Source organism: Helianthus annuus, chromosome 1, assembly GCF_002127325.2.
Source record: "Helianthus annuus cultivar XRQ/B chromosome 1, HanXRQr2.0-SUNRISE, whole genome shotgun sequence".
In the NCBI taxonomy this organism is placed as follows: domain Eukaryota; kingdom Viridiplantae; phylum Streptophyta; class Magnoliopsida; order Asterales; family Asteraceae; genus Helianthus; species Helianthus annuus.
This window is the reverse complement of record NC_035433.2, coordinates 69,183,963-69,203,739: the sequence shown is the minus strand read 5'-3', so window position 1 is coordinate 69,203,739 and position 19,777 is coordinate 69,183,963. Positions and strand designations below refer to the sequence as shown.

Genomic DNA, 19,777 nt, shown 5'->3' with positions numbered 1-19,777 from the left:
TTTTGCACTAACATTTGATTTTGTTTTTTTTTTTTTTTTTTTTTGCAAACAATCAAAGTAAATCCGTATTTTGTAACCGAATACGAGAACTTTTTTTTGATCTCATGTGTAGATGAGAGGAGTACCGCCTACCGGACTCTATATCGGATAAGTGGATGTATTTTAAAATCCGATTGTCATTAAAATTTTGTTCTCATATCATTTTTTTTATGTAACCTAAATCATCTACATAAGAAGGACAAACATGTGATTTTTCAAGAGTGCGCAATTCGCTGGTATTAGCACTATTATGCACTGATTTCAACTACTATTGGTTTTGCTTTTAAATTAAACCCATGCATTACATTTGATGTGCGTTTGGTATATATGTTTTTTGTTAACAAAGATAGATTAACAACCCGTGAGTATTCACGGGTGATAACCTAGTTATCTATATTAAAACAAAACACTTTGGTGCCACTTGGCATTATCTTAATCCTATTAGTGCCACCTGTCATCTTAATATTCCTCACAATTCTCCTTTGAGCGCCAAAGTCTTCTAATTTCTTTTCCCTTTTTTACCTTCTTACGCGCTCGTGCTCTCTCTCTCCAATTAAACTCCTTTCAGTTTCTTTCATACCTATCAAAACCCTAATTGACAGTCGTATTCAATCAAAATTGGAGTTTCTCATACCTATCAAAACCCTAATTGAAATATCAACCATGACAGAGGCAGGTAATGACAGTCTTATTCAACCATGACAGAGGCAGCGAAACCAGGTAAAGATTATGGCTTTATGTTTTCACATGAAGAACCAAATGATCACCAGGTAATCTTACAATTGGGGTGCTACAATCGATCATTGTGTATTCAATATAAGTTTTGTTTTGTTTTGTTGTTTGATTTTTAAAATTTTGATAATCATCGAAACGCGGTCGTAGTCGACTTCAGATCTGATGATTACTATGAGTATATTCTTAATCGTGTTCAAATAATAACAATTTTGTTACAAGTATTGCTAAATCTTCAATAATTTGTGTCGTGGGTTGTATGGTTTACTTATTTAACCTATATTTCAACCAAAATTAATCATCCCTGTGGTTTTTTCTTTTAATGATGAAAATATTATCTCTTTTAAAAGAGGCCATGGTGATTGAATTGAATGCATTTGAGTGAATTAAAGTAATATGTTTATAAATTAGCATTGTAACTGTTTTTATGGAATGTTTTCACTCTAATTCTAAATCGAATGTTGTATACACTCAGAATTCAACACATTTATGGACAGGGGCTGGTACCCTCTATTCTAATTTTCACCATTGTTATGGGCAGGGGCTGGTCCATCATACTGCAAGTTGTTTGTATGAGAATGTGTCATTAATTGGTTGCTGATGGTTTTGCTCATGCTGGTGCATTTTCTTAGGATATGCTTGGTGCTTTTGGCTACATTATGATTTTAGGCTAATTGCTGCTCTTTGTTTAAGTTTTAGGTTTATTGCTTTTTTCTACATATGTAATACAATAATATCATGTTGGCTTTTTTCAATATATGTAATACGATAATATCATGTCAATTCGAAATCAAGAGAATGAATATGGCCATTCATAAAGGTCTCAAACTCAGACGAAGAAAGAGGGTTGTAACTAATAATCTTTCATGAAAGTCCCCACTTAGTGTATGCATGTGGTGTTGATTGTGTCTCGTGTATGTACTTCTATACATATCAATTTGGGTTTTTTTTTGTCTGCATTTATATCTCCAGCCAATTGGGTTGGGTTGGAAACTCAGAATACAAACACTTTTTTTGTTAATTGTTCATTTTTTTTCTTCTTTTTTCTTAATAATTAATGCAGGTTAGAGCAATTTGTTATGGGACAGCCACATTTTTCATGATAAACTATCCTTGCAGGTTAGAGCAATTTGTTATGGGACAGCCACATTTTTCATGATAAACTACCTTGCAGGTTAGAGCAATTTGTAAGGATAAGTTCAACACAGCCCAAATATCATTTTTTTTTTAAGTTGGAGGGCCCTATTGATTTAGAGGCCTAAAGCCCAAGCCTCAAAATACTTCGGCTTGGGCCGGCCCTGGCAGAAAACCTTAACTTCCTCACAAATATATCTTATAATGTTAGTTATTTACCCTTGACCATTAGTATATCTAATACGTTATTAGGTGACAACTTTTCATATATCTTGTAATGAAATAAATTGAAAAATCAGCAAGTTAGCAACAGTATCTAAGTACTCCATCCCTTAAGAATTTCAATAATTGACTAAATTACGTAGTTGTATAGGAGTGCTGCACTGTTAGTCCAACATTTAAATAGTCAATGCTGCATTGTTATTGCTAAATCACACAATTCACATTCTTTTTGCAGACTATTGCTTTGAAAAGCGGTGCCCTACGCCAAGATATCCATTATTGGTTAGGTAAAGATACCAGCCAGGTGCGTTTATACATGTTATATAGTCGGTCACAATATAATATTCCGTCTTTTTTCCAAAAGGTAATCCTAACCTTTGAGTTAATCGAATTTGGTTATAGGATGAAGCTGGAGCAGCAGCACTGATGACGGTCGAACTCGATGCAGCTCTTGGAGGACGTGCTGTTCAATATCGCGAGGTACAAGGACATGAAACCGAAAGATTCTTATCTTAAAAGGTATTGGGACTTGATAGTTTGATTACTTTCTGTTTCTTTGTAAGTTCTTCAATTATAGCATTCTGATTGCTTTGAGCCGGCTTCTTAACCAGGTATGTTTCTTCTCGACCCTCTCGAATCGTGATTGATGTTCTCGATCATATATATTTGTAATGTTTGTCCGTTTATTTTTTCTGAAGTATTATCAGTATTTAGAAGCCGAATTGTTTGTTGTACTTTAGAACCTACGGCTAGAGGTGTACAAAAAAACTGGTTTTAGAACCGAAACCGGAAAAAAAACCGAAACTGGTTTTTTTTAACCGGTTTTTTTTTAACCGCCGGTTTTTATACCGGTTACTATTCTTGACTTCAAAAACCGGTTATTAACCGAACCGGTTATTAAAAAACCGGTTAAAACCGGTAAAAAACCGGTTTTTTTGGGAAAAACCGGTTAAAAACCGGTCCCAACCGGTTATACCGGTTATTGTTTTGGACCTCAAAAACCGGTTAGTAACCGGAACCGGTTATAAAAAAAACCGGTTTTTATTTTGGGTGAAAAAACGGGTTTTTTTAAACCGTTTTTTTAATAACCGATTAACCGATTTGTACACCTCTACCTACGGCCTTATCCAGAAAGGTACTAATTTCTTGCATTTTACTATACCCTCTTTTTACATTGGTGATTTATCTAATTGTATGTGTTCATGCGTAAAAATGTAAGATTGATTCATTAATTTTGTTTATAAACGAGTTGGGTAATGGGTTGAAACTTTTATTTATATGATCTAAATCGAACAAGAATGGGCCATGGGTTGGTGTGTTAACAGTTTTATAAAAAAAAACAGATCTTGGCAACTCACATCCCATTTTACTGTTCACATATTTGGTAGTTTAAAGATAAATCACAACCCAAATGGACCCATTCATAGATGGGTCAACTTCTACCTCTTTATATATTTTTTTTATCTATATACAGCTAAAAAGCCGTATCTATCTTTCCAAAGTGTTTTATGTCACGTGTTACATTAAATCTATTGAACGTAAGGGGAAAATTGGGCCCATGCTTTTGACTTCAATATAGAGTAGCCAGAAGCGTCATCTCAAATTACAGCATTCAGGTCCAACGTGAAAATGTATAGCCATCATGCTGTGTTTGGTGATTGCTATGATACGATGCAAAAGGTGACATGGCCACATACTTTCTTTACGTAAAGAATCATGATCAGATCACATCATATCAATGGTCTGTGCTTTTTTTTTGCCCTCTTTAGAGTGATTTTGCTTAACTATAAGTGTATTTTTACTTACTATTTGTAATGAAATCACAAAGTTTTTTATAGATAATGAGGGCCGGCGGGATGAGATATTTTAAGAAGGAAGATGAGGGCAAACAGGAAGCTTCGAGTTTGGTTCCTTCAAGGCTTACAGGAAGTAGATTTTGTCTCTTTAGTGGTAAGTATTTTAATTCAATTGTTTTCCACGGCAAAATGACCAGTATGTTATATAGGGCAAAATAATATCAAATTTATGGAATTATTTTTTATGTAATTGTTGGGTTAGTTTTCATTGTGCACGATTGAGACACTCGCTTTGGTTAGTAACCCCTCATTATTTTGTGTATCCCCTTTGTAAGTACTAATGAGATTCGACTTTGAGCTTTTATTTTTGTGAGTTTGATTTGCAATATGATATTAATAAACCTTTATTCAAATCAAGACCCTAATGTGGTGTCGAACTTTATGATCGATCTCATAGCCATTGAAGAATGCCTTTAAATGCTAGCGGGTATTCAAGGTCGGGCTTTTAATTTCATATATGATAGTCTTGATTTGATTGGGAAAAAGCTAAAATGAGGACGTACTTTAAAACAAATGGGCTGGTACTTTGAAATGTACTCAAAATATGATCCTTTTGATATTTATTAAAATGTGACGAAGAGAGTGGAATGTTAAGTTGGTGTTATTGATTATAAAGATTTTTTATGATTCTTTTGAATTGTTATTGTTTACTTGACATGCAATTTTCAACACACACTATAGTTGTTCTTTTTCAATCTTCAATATCTCCTTTTGATTAGTATGACATGTTTATTGACGATGCGAAATTGTTAATGATATGCATTATTTTTTGTAAGACATGTTTATTGTCTTTTACAATATTACTTTGAACATATTTTAGGTCAGAGCCTAAAAGTAGACTTTTTAAGCTTATGCACCAGTCATTTTAGCTTGGACTTAGTATTTTAACTTCGTAATTAAGATTGAAGTTATCCATTGTATATCCTATAATATTCATCATGGCCCATTTGCTAATTATTAATTTCTTTTAGCTTCGTAATTTAGACATGTTTTTCGTTTATGTTAATACATTTGTTTTTTAGGACAAAAGTGGTGTAGCTCTTGTAGCCCAAGAGATATTTTGCAGAGTTAAAAGAAGTGGATGTAAATATTGTCCTTGTGATGTTTTTTTTTCTTTTTTTTTTTAAATTGAGCAGTTGCTAATATTTAGTGCTTTTATAGGAACTGGTTATTAAACATGTTAAGAAGGAACTTGGGCTTGCATTGAAGGGTAGTCAAAAGATGGTGGGGTTGAAGCACCGGAGGTATAAAGGAATTTATCTTTTAACTTTACTTCTATCAAAATTTTAAACTATAATTTTACAACTAAAACTAGAAATGTAAGGTATATAAAAGAATCAAGTCTAAACTATAATATTGAAACTCTTTTTTTTATATCTGGTAAATTTTGGCATAAAATACTTTATTAGTTTTACTTATGTTATAAAAGTTTTCCAAAAACTAAACTATTCATTTAAAGAGGTTAAACAGTGAGCTTGCAAACCTGCGGGTCTGATCCAAACTGAGCTGAACCCATTTAAATTAAACTAACAAATGGGCTTTTTTGTTGGTGTTTTCGTTGGAATGCAAACCTGCGGGTCTGATCCAAACTGAGCTGAACCCATTTAAATTAAACTAACAAATGGGCTTTTTTTGTTGGAATGCATATCAGTATATCACCTTTAAAAGCTATCCTACATTAACTGATGGCTGCATTTTGTAATCCTGTATGGTGTTTTCGTGGATCAATGTAGGTTGATTGGCTTAAAAAGTTCATCGAGTACATGTGGCCTTGACAAGGTATATTAGTAAGTAGTAACGCTAATTATGATCGTTTTTGCTGTTTCTTTAGTAACCCGTTTGTATTCGTAGGCAATATGCAAGACTGCAAAGGAGATTGCAAAGCCCATTATTGCTGAACAAATTCCAAAGTTCAAAATTGATTCGGTTCAGTTTGAGCATCTTACCTTATGGTCGTTGCCTCCTACTTTTCAAGGTAATCTTTGATATTTTTCTTAAAATATCAAAGTATTTACTGTTATTCTTAAATCAAATAAACATGTTTTCCAAAATATTTGCTGTTATTCATTTTTGTTACGCATTTGGTCCTGTGAAGATTCTGAGTTTCTGACTACAGGTTACATGGTTAAGAACTAAAAACCAGAACAGCTGGCCCAACCATAACCTGTTCATACGGTCTATGTGTTGGTATTAAGACTGGTCTGGTTGGTCCAACAAAATAAAACTGGTCTAAACCAAGTGCTTGAGGCATAGCAAGGAACCGAAACAAATCAGTCGACAACAAGTGCCTTTCTCATGCAGATCCAACAAGTACATTTCTGGCTCACTAATGAAAAAGGGGACAAAGGATTATGGCAGTGTCGTGGAGTGTGTCACAGTGGATGGCGATATGGTGTGGATGGCGATTAGTGATTGGGTTATTTCTTGCTTAACTGTTACTGATGAGATCGCTGGTTCGATTCTGACCGGTGATATCGGTCCATTTCATGTCAGTTAGGTTCAAATTTGCTGCCCGTTTTAATTTTGTGCAGGTTAGTAATTATGTCTCCTGATGTGTTAAGTTTTTTTTAACTCTAATTTATACTCTTTAGACGTGTAACTTGTAACCTGAATTCTGTTATCTTTAGTTTTGTTTCCGTGGTTACACCGTTACAGTTAAAAAAGATATATGGTTCTGGTTTGATTTTTTACATTTTTGCTATGATTTCATCTACAATAGATAGTGGTTCTGATGTCATAGCAACTTTAAGGCCTTTAAAGGAGTTATTTTTAATTATATAGGTTCAAGTTCTGAACATTGTGCAACATGATCTTGTGCATATATGAATTGGAGAAGATGTATGACATATGCAGTTTCAGTACATTGGTTGCAGTTTCAATCCGAATTGGCCCATTTTCACATAATAGCCACATAGGTAAATAAAATAGCCATGGGTATGGAATTTTATAATCACGGCCAATAAGCATGGATTGGGTGTCAAAAAGTATTGACCCGTACTCAACCAGAACCAACCCGGGCCCGTTTCAACACGAAAAATTGCCCCTTGATGTATAATCTTCTTTAAAAAAACATTTTTAACCAACCCACCCCAAAACCCGTTTTGGCCCGAACCCGTTTCGACCTGACCAAAACAACCTTTTTTTTTAATTTAGCCGTTTTGACCCATGACCCGACCCGTTTGCCAAGTCTACTACAACCTTTTTTTTAATTAGCAATTTTTTTTAATTGAGCCGTTTTGAAAACTTGAGGAGTCATGTACATTAATTTTACCTAAAAGTATACACCTTACATGTACATTTAAGGTTCATGGTGGCATGATGGATAATAGAAGCATTTTTAGCTTTGTTCATCATGTTGGTTATCATTATAGGGAACATAAACTTTTGGCATCAATTAACAAAAGAGATTTTCTCGGTACATATCACAAAAATAATTGATACGTATTTTTTATGCTGCCGCATCGCTATCCGCGGCAATGTGCGGGCATTCCCACTATTATTTATACACTTTGTGATAATGTAGATTAAAGTTTCCGACCCGCGAAGTTCGCGGGTGATAACCTATGTCCTTATATATGCGCACCTTGCAGGATTTAAATCATCTCCACGTTTAGATAGAAGATTCGTACTTTACCACCACATCAAGGGACAAGGTAGTTGGTAGCTTACGGGTGCTGTATCTTTTTGTTGGACAATCACCCAACAGCAGTAGGTAGATTTCGTAGGGAATCCAAACCGAGGTCCTAAACAATGCCTTTGTCTCATTGTAGTTTACTAATTTATTATTACTTCAACGGTTATTTAATTCAAACGATTACTTCAATAAATTAAACTTATTCATTTGTATTTTAGTCCATCCGCGAACCTCGCGGGTTCTTAAACTAGTTGTTTTATAAATCACCACTTGTAGAGATGATAATAATCCAAAACTAAGATAAAATATGTCTTAGTTAAGAAAATATATAAAAAATTGATAATTCTTACCGGCAAGTGCCAAGTAGTAGTCAAGACAAATGCTTTGGGGGAAAAGGCCAAAAAAGTCAATATCGACTATTAAAGACATAATAATAGGCTCATCTTTTACGTAATCCTTAAAAGTAGATATATTATTTTATTGTAATAAATTAGTAAATCTCTATAAGAAATAAGAACCTTCGTACTGCCGTTCAAAAAAAAAAAAAAAAAAAAAAACCTTCGTACTGCTCGACTGGCTAATGTGAATGCTTCTTCATATTGCTCGAAAGTCGAAACACGACCAAACATGTGGTTTTTAGACCCTAAACAACATGAAAGTGTGTATTATATTTTAAGACAGACATTTCTTCAACGAAGATTCAATCATCTTTGAAAATTTGATAGAAGAAATTTGCAATATATCACTATCATATATGGATATTTTATTTTCAAAATGGTAACTGTAATTTGAATTTTGCTCCAGGCTAGGTAAAAATAAATAAATAAATAAAAAACATCTTTACTAAAATACAACTATAAATTAGAATAAATAGATCAAAATTGTAATCTTACATTACACCACACGGTGTGGGCGTGGAAATACGGCGTTGTTGTCAGTCCACGCCCACAAAACCACCCCGTGCCCCGCATTATGAACGGCGTTGCGTTTGGGCTAGAGGATTTCCATCGGCGTGGGGGCAAATATGTGGGTGAGGTGGATGCTCTTGATTGGTGGGTATGGTTTAAGTTTGTTTTGATTGGTTGATTTTTATTTTCTTTCTAGATTTTTTTATTCTCTTCCACGCCCGTGCTTTTTTCTCCACGCCACCATGCTGACGTGTTAGCCACATGTCACTCCACGTCCTTCCTTCAAGCCCTTCCACAACGTGTAGTCTTAGAAGATAATCATCTGTATAATTATGGCTGATTTTGATGATAATCCTTAACCATACAAAATACAAATGTCCAAAATTTTCCATAATGCATCATTTGGCAACAAAAATAAAGGCACAAATACATCAAAACTCCCATACTTTGGCCATCTTATTCAACAATATAAAACAAACAAAGTAACAAACCTACCATTATCTCTTTAACTACACAAAATAAAAAGACAATCCGGAAACATTAACAAGAAAACACCAGTATAAAGATTGGCGTTTTCATGATGAATCTGTTAGCTACATTAGCTCTTATTCGGTTGACCCATTTACAAGCGTCGCGCCAACCCGGTAAAACACTTTACTATTCATCCTCCCTTTTTGTTGTTGTGCTAAAAGTTTTGATAATTACAGGTATAACAATATTAAGGGGGGACAAATAATTTTACTTTTTTTATAAATAATTTTAATTTGTTTTATTTAAACGAGTCGATTAGTTTCGAGGTGTGATGGTTGTTTGAATTGTTGTTTGGCTTGGTGATGTGACCAATACGCGTGTGCGGCTAAGACCCTGTCTAGGAGTTGTTGTGGCACCGGCTCACCTCTTCTTTGTTGTGGCGATATTCTTGCCGTGTGAACTAGTGTTTTCCACTTGTCCTGCATCATGGACCAATCAAAACGAGCCACATGTCATAATGGATGAATCAAAACAAGTGACCACTTACCTTCAAATCGACATAAGTGCGGTGCTTTGCGTTATCAAAGGCTCGTAGTTTGACGTCACGCCATCTAAAACATCAAAAGACCGTTCAAATAAAAACCGTTAATTTGTTTAAATTAAAAAAAAAAAACTATTAAAAGAAGCACACCTTCCGGTTCCAAGCTTCTCAACAGCTTGAACCAAAGCTTCCACTTCCGAAACTGAAAAAGGTCGACGAATTCTTCTTTGTGCCACCTCAGACCGCTTGCATTTCCTCAGTGGAACCGCAGCCAGTGCCCTAGAGTTCATAGCCGGAACCATGACCAAAGCCCTTGAGTCCGGACCACTTTTGTGATCCATAGACAGATCAGGTGGTGACGGTGCTGAGTCATGCTCACTTTCAACTGAACCGCCAAAATTTGCCATGGGTGTATCCGGTGAGGCGTGAGATACTTCTGGTTGAACCACCAACTTGTTACCTACATTTGGTGCCGGTGTATACCTAATACCATATAAAAAAAAATACGATATACAAGTTTTAATGCATGCTCCTAGGTGTGATACAAGTGTTTCGTGTAACCTAATAAACCGATTGATTCAAGTTTTTTTTTATCTGTAACGGGTCAAACATTGATAAAAAGTGTTTTTACATGCACAATCCTCTTAACTCATCATATTGATAATCTGGTTCAACCCAACCTGATTTGACCCGCAGAATAATGCCCATTTTGACCTGGACCCGTTGAGTTGTTTACCCAATTTGTTTGACCAGCCCATTTTCCACCACAAACTACATGTAAAAAAAATGTGGACCAAAAGTAATTTTGGTCAACGCGCCCCATTTTGACCCGCACAACAATACTTAACTTGACGGGAGCCCGTTTTGGGCCACTCATTTTGCCACCTCTAACTGCGGCCAAGAACATTTACCTTATTAAGGGCTTAGGCATGTCGGGAGTGAGTTGAACAGAGTGGTCTTTAGGGCATAAAGACGACTGATTTTGCAAATGGTTAGGTTCCAAGGTGAAACCTAATGCATCCAACTTGTTATGTAAGCCGGTTTGTAGCAATGTTTTGTCATCATCTCTGATTTTTTTCCCTTGAAGCAACACACCAACATGTAGATCACCACTAAGTAATGAAGTCACAGCCTCCATAACAGTCCTCTGTCAACAAAAAGTTGGTCAACATAAGTCAACCCATGACTAGATACCGATACTTTAACTAAATAGCGTTTAACAAAAGATTAGTCAACATAAGTCAACCCATGACTAGATACCGATACTTTAACTAAATAGCGTTTAACAAAAAATTAGTCAACATAAGTCAACCCATGACTAGATACCGATACTTTAACTAAATAGTGTTTAGCAAAAGATTAGTCAACATAAGTCAACACAACTAAGTAAAAGGAATTAATGTAATACCTTTAGTGAACCAATGGTTGCAGTTTTTGGTAACTCAAAGAAAAGCTCGGGTACCCGAAACGATTTGATCTTCAGTTTCACTGAGTAAAAGTAAAAATGTCTTTCACATAAGAACTTTGACTAGATACCGATAATTTAACTAAACGACGTTTACTCGTTTAATTACCATGTGAATCCCGAGGCTGAAAAGCTGGATTTTGCTTTGATAGTAATCCCAACGTCTTCATACCTGTCGATCACAAGCATGAAGAACACATAAGGAGTGTTTAGATATGTGTTTTTCAAACTGTTTATACAAGTCACAATAATGAGATAATCAGTTTGTAAAAATGTGACAAACCTCCTTCAGGTTTGACACCCAAATTGAATCCGTTCTCGATTGGATCCTTTCGAGGCGGGCTAGGTTTGTCTTCACTATCAACCACATCATCAGAATTCGAAAAATTGTCTAGTTCATAAAGTCGTCGTTTTTTAAAAGGGTAATCCTTCAACGATCTTTGTCGTTTGAAGCAACTTTTCTTGTTACTATAAACATCTGCAAAACAACATGTTTTACATAATTCACAATTTAATAAAATCCATAAATTAAAAATCCAAAACTGAGCACAAGATTAAAAGTTCAAAACCACTCACCATCGTCACAATTCACATCGTCATTCAATTTTGGGCCGGTTTTCCAGTATTTAGATGCCAAGAACCGTCTGATCCGTCGATCTCCAATACGTGGTGGTTGCTTAAAGTTTTTATTAGGATCCGGAGCGACCCCACAAAATTTTTCATCATCATCGTCATCATTATTTCTAACTAAATTTACATTATCTTTGCAAAATGGAAACTTGACATTATTATTATTGTTATTATCTATATTATGAACTACCGGAGGCTTTGGCTTTGGTGCCTCGTTTGTTATCGGTTTACTATTCCTTTCGTCTGCTTTGACGGTAAACGGTACTTTGACTTTGACTTTGTCAACCTTTGATTTCTCTGAGCAATCGGAAACGGTAATACCTGATGAAGGTCCTGAATTAGAATCTTGAATAGCAGGTGCTTGTGAGATTATTTCGGACACAAAAAAACTCCTATTGCAGCTTCCTTGATCACAAATATTATTAACATGTGACGGGTCGTTTTCGACATTTGGTTGTTCAATCTTAATAGTCGAATCTTTAACGGATTCGGTTTCTTTTTCACCACCTTCCTGTAATAACTTTCCGGCTACAGTAGCCAGTAAATCAAATGCACACATTTGCTTGTTATTGTTATTGTTATTGTTATTGTTGTTACTGATAATGTTACTGTCTTCGGTTTTCTTCCAAGATGGAACCCTCCTCTGTAAAAAAAATATAAGCCAAAATTATGAAGATAAGTGAAAATTAAAATGTGATGTGATGATGTGTTTACCGTGGCTGATCTGGCAGCCCGGGGCGTTGGAGGCACTTGATACCCGTTAAATCCATATTCTAACCGCTTTTGCAACACCATATCTTAGTGATCATATCAAGAAGGCTACTTAAACATCATGGTCATTGTTCTTATGAATCTTTAAACACCTGAAAATCGAGTGTAACATTTCAGGCAGACAATTTGGAAACAGAAGAATTCATCGAATTATACGAGTTGTATTGATGCGAACTTTGATCAATCAAATGAGATGTTGTGCCTCATATAAATATTAAAAGATTATTGAACCAAAAAGGAACCTAAACAATCATCAAACAGAACACATAGATCACAACACAATTCTGCATTCACAAAATCAGATCTTGAAAGCAATAAAACACATAATTTCTATCCATAAAAATCTCTAAAAACCCATGATATTCAAAATCCAAAAACAGGTTTTCAAAAAAAAAAAAAAAAAAAAAAAACTGAGCTTGCAGAAGACAAAGGTCTCCATGAAATTCAAAACCCTCACAAAACCCTTCAGAAAAAAAAAATAAAAAGAAAAGAAAACTCACAGAGGCATTTATACAAACACATAGACGACACTTTTACAATACATATAAATCACCTGAAAACTCAACAATTACTACCCAAATTCACAAAATCAAAATCAACCAAAATCACAAACACATTCACATTCATCCAATGACTCCAAATCAAAACCGATTATTCGATATATTCGATTCAACTAACATCTCCCCACCTCTAAAAAGATTTCGTCAACAATTCACCAAACATTTCCTTCAAATCCCGAACGAAACCCGCTTCACAACAATCGCAAAATCACCCAACAATTCACAAACCAAAACCCGAATCCATTATCTCTAATTCGTTATCTAATCCATCCTTATCTTCCCGACAAAATGCTTGGTAAACCGCCGATGAAAATATGAAAAAACAAAGAACAATGCCAACAAAATGAAAAACCCCAAGGATGGGTGCTTAAACCCACCAGCAGTTTATACTCATTGACCCTTGTTACCGAATGGATCGGTAAAAGGCTCCAAGTGGTTCCCAACTTACACACACCCTATAAGACCGGTTCTACGTACCACACAACCCTCCGACAGAGTGCTGGATTGGTCCACGTGGCAGCTTGTGGGGAATCCTACGGTTCTGAGTGCGTTTGTGGGATCGAGAAAACCGTTGGCTCACAGATTGTGTAAGGGTGGTTTGGTAATTTTGCATGGTTTTCGTTTACCTTTGGAGAAGTTGTACTAATTTTAGAAAGTAAACTGTTCAACTAATGTTGACCCAATTTGCTTAAATTTATGACCTTTTTATTCTATGGATGTCGTATTTTCAATTTGGAATTTGAATTGTCATTTATTTTATTTAGTTTAAATTAATTTTTATTTAATTAACCCTATATAGAATTTTTGTTTTTACATTAGTATTAGTATGATATTTAGCATGTACAACTAGTTACCTAAATCGTGTTTCATTCTTTTTAAGTTTCTATGGTTGAAAAGTAGAGCGAAGTTAAGTGATTTGTTTTGGTTAGAATGGTGTCGTTCACCTTTATATTTTTCAATTGAAATGTTTTTTGTATTTTTTTGTCAACCGTCTTACTGGTTTTAATTTGATGATAATATGGTTATTTTGTATAAAAACACACGAGACAATAGTCTATTAGCCAAATTTTATATGATCACCATATAGATTTTAGAGTTAAATGTCATTTTAGTCCCTATGGTTTGGTACATTTTGTCAGTTTAGTCTAAAGGATTCATTTTTCATCTGTGGGTCCAAAAAGGTTTCACCATTGCCATTTTAGTCTACTGGGTTAACTTCATCCATTTTTTCTGTTACCGATAAGGGCAATTCAGTCATTTTATATGCAATTTTGTTAACTAGAAAGGCAATTCGGCCATATAAAATGACCGAATTGCCCTAATCGTTAACAGAAAAAATGAATGAAGTTAACCCAGTGGACTAAAATGGCAACGGTGAAACCTTCTTGGACCCACATGCGAAAAATGAAACATTTGGACTAAACTAACAAAATGTACCAAACCATAGGGACTAAGCTGGCATTTAACTCTAAATCTACATGGTGATCATATAAAATTTGGCTAATAGACTATCGTCTCGTGTGTTTTTATACAAAACAGTCATATTATCATCAAATTAAAACCAGCAAGACGCTTGACAAAAAAAATACAAAACCTTTCAATTGAAAAATATAAAGGCGAACGACACCATTCTAACCAAAACAAATCACTTAACTTCGCTTTACTTTTCAACCATAGAAACTTAAAAAGAATGAAACACAATACATGATTTAGGTAACTAGTTGTACATGCTAAATATCAAACTAATACTAACTAGAATTAAGCACCCCGCGTTGCGGCGGGGCGTAAAACCATGCCAAATAGTACCAATGTCATATCACCGCCAGCGACCACCAACACTGACTCGACCTAAGACCTGCGTGTTGCGACGGACCTATCAAACATGAAAAATAGACGTATAAACGTTGAACCACACATGTACGTTGCGCCATGTTAACTCGCAATTTTTTGAATTAAACATAAAAATGTTGAACCACACACGTACGTTGCGCCGTACTAACTCGAAAAATTTAGAACAAAACGTAAAAGAAATATTTTTGAAAGATGGAAAATATAGGGGACAAAAGTTGAAAGTAAAAAGTTGATGTTAAATTGCAAATAATGAAAATTTTTAGGTTAAAATAAAAAAAAAAACAAATTATGTGGAGTTAAAATCATAAAAGGTAAAAACCTTTGGGTTATAAGTAAAAAATCAAGTTTTTTTTTAAATCATCCAAAGCTTATGGTACAACTAACCAAAGCTATAAGTTGTTACTTATTTATAGCATTTTAGTTTAACTTTAATAAGACAAAAAGGAATATCACTACAACAAAGCCCAAAGTACAAGCTTTCTATGCCATAAACACAAACAAAACAAAAGGTACAAGAGACTAATGGCTACAATTGTTACAAATTGATAGTATATAATACTAATGTAAGACAAAAAATATATGCTTATTAAATTGTAAATGCCTTTTAAAATAAAGAGTTAAATGCCATTTTAGTCCCTGTGGTTTGGACCATTTTGCCAATTTAGTCCAAAGGTTTCATTTTTAACATGTGGGTCCAAAAAGGTTTCACAGTTGCCATTTTAGTCCATTGGGTTAACTTCATCCATTTTTTCCGTTAACGAGAAGGCCAATTCGGTCATTTTATATAACTGAATTACCCTTTTAGTTAACGGAATTACATACAAAATGACCAAATTGGCCTTCTCGTTAACAGAAAAAATGGATGAAGTTAACCCAGTGGACTAAAATGGCAACTGTGAAACCTTTTTGGATCCACATGTTAAAAATGAAACCTTTGAACTAAACTGGCAAAATAGTACAAACCACAGGGACTAAAATGGCATTTAACTCTAAAATAAAAACGTGAATTGTATATACCTTTTAAAATACAAAAGGCATACCGCGTAGATAAAAAAGTAACTACAATTACCACGTTGTCCCTTAGGCTGTGCGGTATGGGCTACGTCCCCATACCCGTTTAGAACCAGCGCCGCCTAAACACCATCCCCCCCCCCCCGGTCCCTGTCCTCAGCGACGAGACCTTGACGTTGGAGACGATCCAAATTTGGTGGGCCCCCATTGATTTATGACCGTTAAAAAAAATAAATTCTAACTTTTAATTTAAAAAGTAACGGTTATATTTAAATTAAATACCAATTTCACTCCCACTTTTATAAATACTTACCTCTTTTACACCATTTTTCACAACTTTTCTCCTACTACAATCTCATATCTCTCTCACATTTTATAAACTCTCTTCCCTTTTTATAAAAACTCATCAATTTTTATACTATTTTTTACCCACTACCACCCTATCTCTCTCTCAAAAATTACCATGGCTTCACCTTCTTCCATTTCTTCATCTTCTTCGTCTACGTGATATTCATCATCTTCGGAAGAAAATGCATTTATGCAAAACATGATTATGAACGCGGCTCAGGTCTTCATGGCGGGTGATGAAGCGTCGTCCCAACGGCTAACTAGACGAGCAAAATTAAACCGAGACCAAGAAGGTACTTTACTATTTTTTCCATATGTTTTATATAGATTTGAAAATGTATTTTATAATTAATTTCATTTATGTTTCGTTTTAAATATATAGTCGCCCACGATAAACTAGTAGCCAATTATTTTGCCGACGAACCCGTGTACACAGACTATATGTTTCGACGTCGGTTCCGCATGAGTCGTCCACTTTTTTTACGTATCGCAGGCGACATGGCCCAGTCTGATCCGTTTTTTACACTGCGAAATGACGCTAGAGGGCAAAGGGGTTTCAGTAATTTACAAAAATGTACGTCGGCCATTCGCCAACTGGCATACGGTTATGCACCCGATGCATTAGACGAGTATATAAGGATGTCTGAAAGAACCGCACGTCTATGTTTGCACAAGTTTTGCGAATGGGTTGTCAAATTATATAGCAAAAGATACCTGCGGAGACCCAACGCCGAACGACGTTCAAAAATTATATCAAGCACACGAACAGAGACATGGTTTCCCAGGAATGCTCGGGAGCATTGATTGCAACCACTGGACGTGGCAGAACTGCCTAGTTGCCTGGCAAGGTCAGTATGCTAGGGGAGATCATGGACATCCGACTATTATTCTAGAGGTTGTTGCGTCACAGGATCTCTGGATCTGACATGCTTTTTTTGGTCTACCTGGTTCGTTCAATGACCTTAACATCATATACCAGTCACAGATATTTGACGATGTAGTGGCGGGAACAGATCCAGACACAAATTTTACGGTTTCGGGGGTAGAATACAGGCGAGGTTACTACCTAGCCGATGGAATATACCCAACGTACTCGACAGTCGTTAAAACTATTCTGCACCCGACAGACGAAAAAAGAAAAAAAAATTGCGAAGTATCAAGAGGGTGCGAGAAAAGATATTGAACGGGCTTTTGGTGTTCTACAAAAAAATGACAAATCATTGAACATCCAGCACGTTCGGCTACACCAAAGAGGTTACGACACATTATGTACGCTTGTATCATCCTTTATAACATGATCAATGAAGACGAAGGTAGAGCGATATGCGAGTACGACGAAAACGCGTCTACCGGAAATTCTGTTCCAGTTAGTGGGGAACAACAAGATTTGAACATGTTCGCTCTACGTAACGAGTACACACATCATAACCTACAAGCGGACTTGGTGGAGAACATTTGGAACAACGCTCAAAACGAACCAGACGACCACATGGAGGAAGAAGACTAGTAGCTTTTTTTAATATATTAGGATTTTTTAAGTTTATGTAATGTTTTTTTTTAATATTAATGGAAATATTTTGTTAATTTATTTGTTAAATGTTAAAAAAATAGAAAATTAAAAAAATAAAAAAACATAAAAGTGGTGGGGTACGATCATTTAGGATCATCCTCTTATTTCCACTAGTTTTGTAAAGCTGACCATCCTTGGGAGGACTATGATGTGGCGCCTACGTGGCGGATCATTCTCCAAAGAAGGATGGGCACCATACCCTCTAGCCTTAGGGACTTTTAATTTAATTAAGCATAATGCAAAACGTAATTCCCAAGTTAAATATAACGTAAGAATCATTAATGCTTAATTGTTAGTTTATTTAACATTCATTCATTGCGCGATGATGACAAAACCCATGAAGAAGCCACAACTCAAGGAAGTAGCTCTAGCTAACTTCATACCGACATCCTTTAACAATAACAAAATAAAAGGTTTAAAGTTTAAAAGGCAAAAGTAAGGGTGTGAATCGTGTGTGGTTAGTGGATTGATTTATTCAATATGAACCAACTCATATATGTATTCGTGTTGTGTAGGACGCATACAAAATCGTGTCTTGTTCAGGTTGTGTTTAAGTCGATATGGTTAATGTTCATTTGCGAATATGAGTAGTACGTAGTGAATTAATAACAAGTTAAACAACCATTTACCTCAAATTAAATTAAATGAATTTTTTTTGTAATTTTGTTTCATCTCTAACTCTCATCTAATACAAATGATTTTGCATATTTAACTCGGGGCTAGACGAAACAAATGGAAATGGCCAAGGACAGAAAAATTACTTCACTTTTGGAGATTAATAGTTAGAGGAAAAATTAAAAATCAACATTACAAACTTAAATTTCAACACGTTTTAAATAACCCTCGTTAAAATTCAAATAGGGACTTATTAGAAAACTCTTAAAACGGTTAACACGTTTATTAAAGACATTGTATTAGAGTGAACCTATTTATTAAACAGGTCGAATTTATGTTAACCTATTTAATAAACCATGTTACATTAGCTAACCTAAAACATGTTTATTGTTGACCCTGTGCTTATAGCTCAGTGGTCATGGGAAATGAGAGAAGACTTCCTGACCTTTGGTCTTGAGTTCGATTCCTGATCCCTCCGGGTTTTACCGGTTCTTCATTGTCGTGCCCTCGGGCGGGTGAAGGGTCGGGTTTTCCCCGGAACTGGTGGCTTGGTGGGCTAGGGGCTCCGTGCATGCAGGTTGGGCTGCCATGGGGCTACCTTTCGGCCAATGGTTGCCGTGTAGAAAGTACCCGACGTTGCTTAAGTTGGACGTTAAAAAAAACATGTTTATTGTTGTGTCACGTCACGAATTGCCTCCATATCTCCACATCTAACCATGTATATGAAGTATTAGTAAAACATGTATATCAAATATTATTAGAAAAAATAAAAGATTTTAATAAAAATTGCAAAATGCGTTTGCCGGGAGTCGAACCCGGGTCTATTGCTTGGAAGGCAATTATCCTAACCGTTGGACTACAAACGCTTTGTGTCCATTAAATAAGTTTTTTTCTATTTGTTGTTGCAATAGGAAATGATGCATCGTGTTTGGATGCAAAAGTAAATGGACGACTAGTTGTGTACGTGCTAAGAAGTAACATACATGTTCGTTAACACATTTTTCAAATTTGTAAAATGTTTTCAGGTATTGTGTTTAATCTAAATATGCTAAACTTGACTGATGTAAAAGATTTGAGAAAAAATGAGGTTGAATGTTCGTTAACACATTATAAGTGTTTATATACCGACAGTCTATAATTAAATTTCAAATTTTTATGATAACACATTTGTTAACATACTAGATAATAAATTTTAATTTATACAAAATTCAATAAAATGGTCATGTTATCTTCTGTAAATCTTAACGCATATGTGCACATAAATATATGTTTTCATATTAAAACTGATTGAAACATGTGTTGCCGCAGGGACCCAAGGGGAATTCGATAGGTATCGGTTTGATACGTCATGATATTGGCATAATAACATAATGTTTACAAAAAAGAAAGCTAAAAGCTGCAAATTAAAAACTGTAAATA

General features: G+C 35.2%; 2 protein-coding genes and 1 non-coding gene across 16 annotated transcripts; 1 reads left to right on the top strand and 2 right to left on the bottom strand.

Annotated features, from left to right (window-relative positions):
• The first annotated feature begins 536 nt into the window (after positions 1-536).
• LOC110910024 lies at positions 537-7,825 on the top strand. 14 transcript variants are annotated; one of them, XR_004866065.1, is made up of 10 exons: positions 537-1,945; positions 2,363-2,431; positions 2,530-3,868; positions 3,966-4,077; positions 5,145-5,227; positions 5,717-5,762; positions 5,835-5,958; positions 6,100-6,514; positions 6,765-6,898; positions 7,574-7,825. XR_004866065.1 is itself a non-coding variant. In XM_035976972.1 (9 exons), exons 5-9 carry the CDS (start codon positions 4,006-4,008, stop codon positions 6,117-6,119), a joined length of 345 nt encoding a protein of 114 aa, XP_035832865.1. In that variant the 5' UTR covers positions 537-759; positions 1,891-1,945; positions 2,363-2,431; positions 2,530-3,868; positions 3,966-4,005; the 3' UTR covers positions 6,120-6,529. The 14 variants fall into 14 exon arrangements, 9 of the variants coding, with proteins under 9 accessions (XP_035832865.1, XP_035832870.1, XP_035832863.1 ...); XR_004866069.1 differs by lacking the exons at positions 6,765-6,898; positions 7,574-7,825 and adding an exon at positions 5,006-5,066 and having other exon boundaries at positions 537-759; positions 1,835-1,890; positions 6,100-6,529; XR_004866066.1 differs by lacking the exon at positions 6,765-6,898.
• A 1,127-nt stretch (positions 7,826-8,952) lies between these two features.
• LOC110910046 (telomere repeat-binding protein 5) lies at positions 8,953-13,617 on the bottom strand. Its single transcript, XM_022154760.2, has 10 exons — positions 13,092-13,617; positions 12,347-12,495; positions 11,579-12,275; positions 11,286-11,480; positions 11,112-11,174; positions 10,946-11,025; positions 10,449-10,684; positions 9,688-10,020; positions 9,544-9,607; positions 8,953-9,475 (listed from the first exon to the last, which is right to left on the bottom strand). The coding sequence occupies exons 2-10, from the start codon at positions 12,425-12,427 to the stop codon at positions 9,299-9,301; spliced, it is 1,926 nt and encodes a 641-aa protein (XP_022010452.1). The 5' UTR covers positions 12,428-12,495; positions 13,092-13,617; the 3' UTR covers positions 8,953-9,298.
• A 5,535-nt stretch (positions 13,618-19,152) lies between these two features.
• TRNAG-UCC lies at positions 19,153-19,224 on the bottom strand. The gene has a single exon. It is a non-coding gene; the product is annotated as a tRNA-Gly (tRNA).
• Between the last annotated feature and the right edge of the window lie 553 nt (positions 19,225-19,777).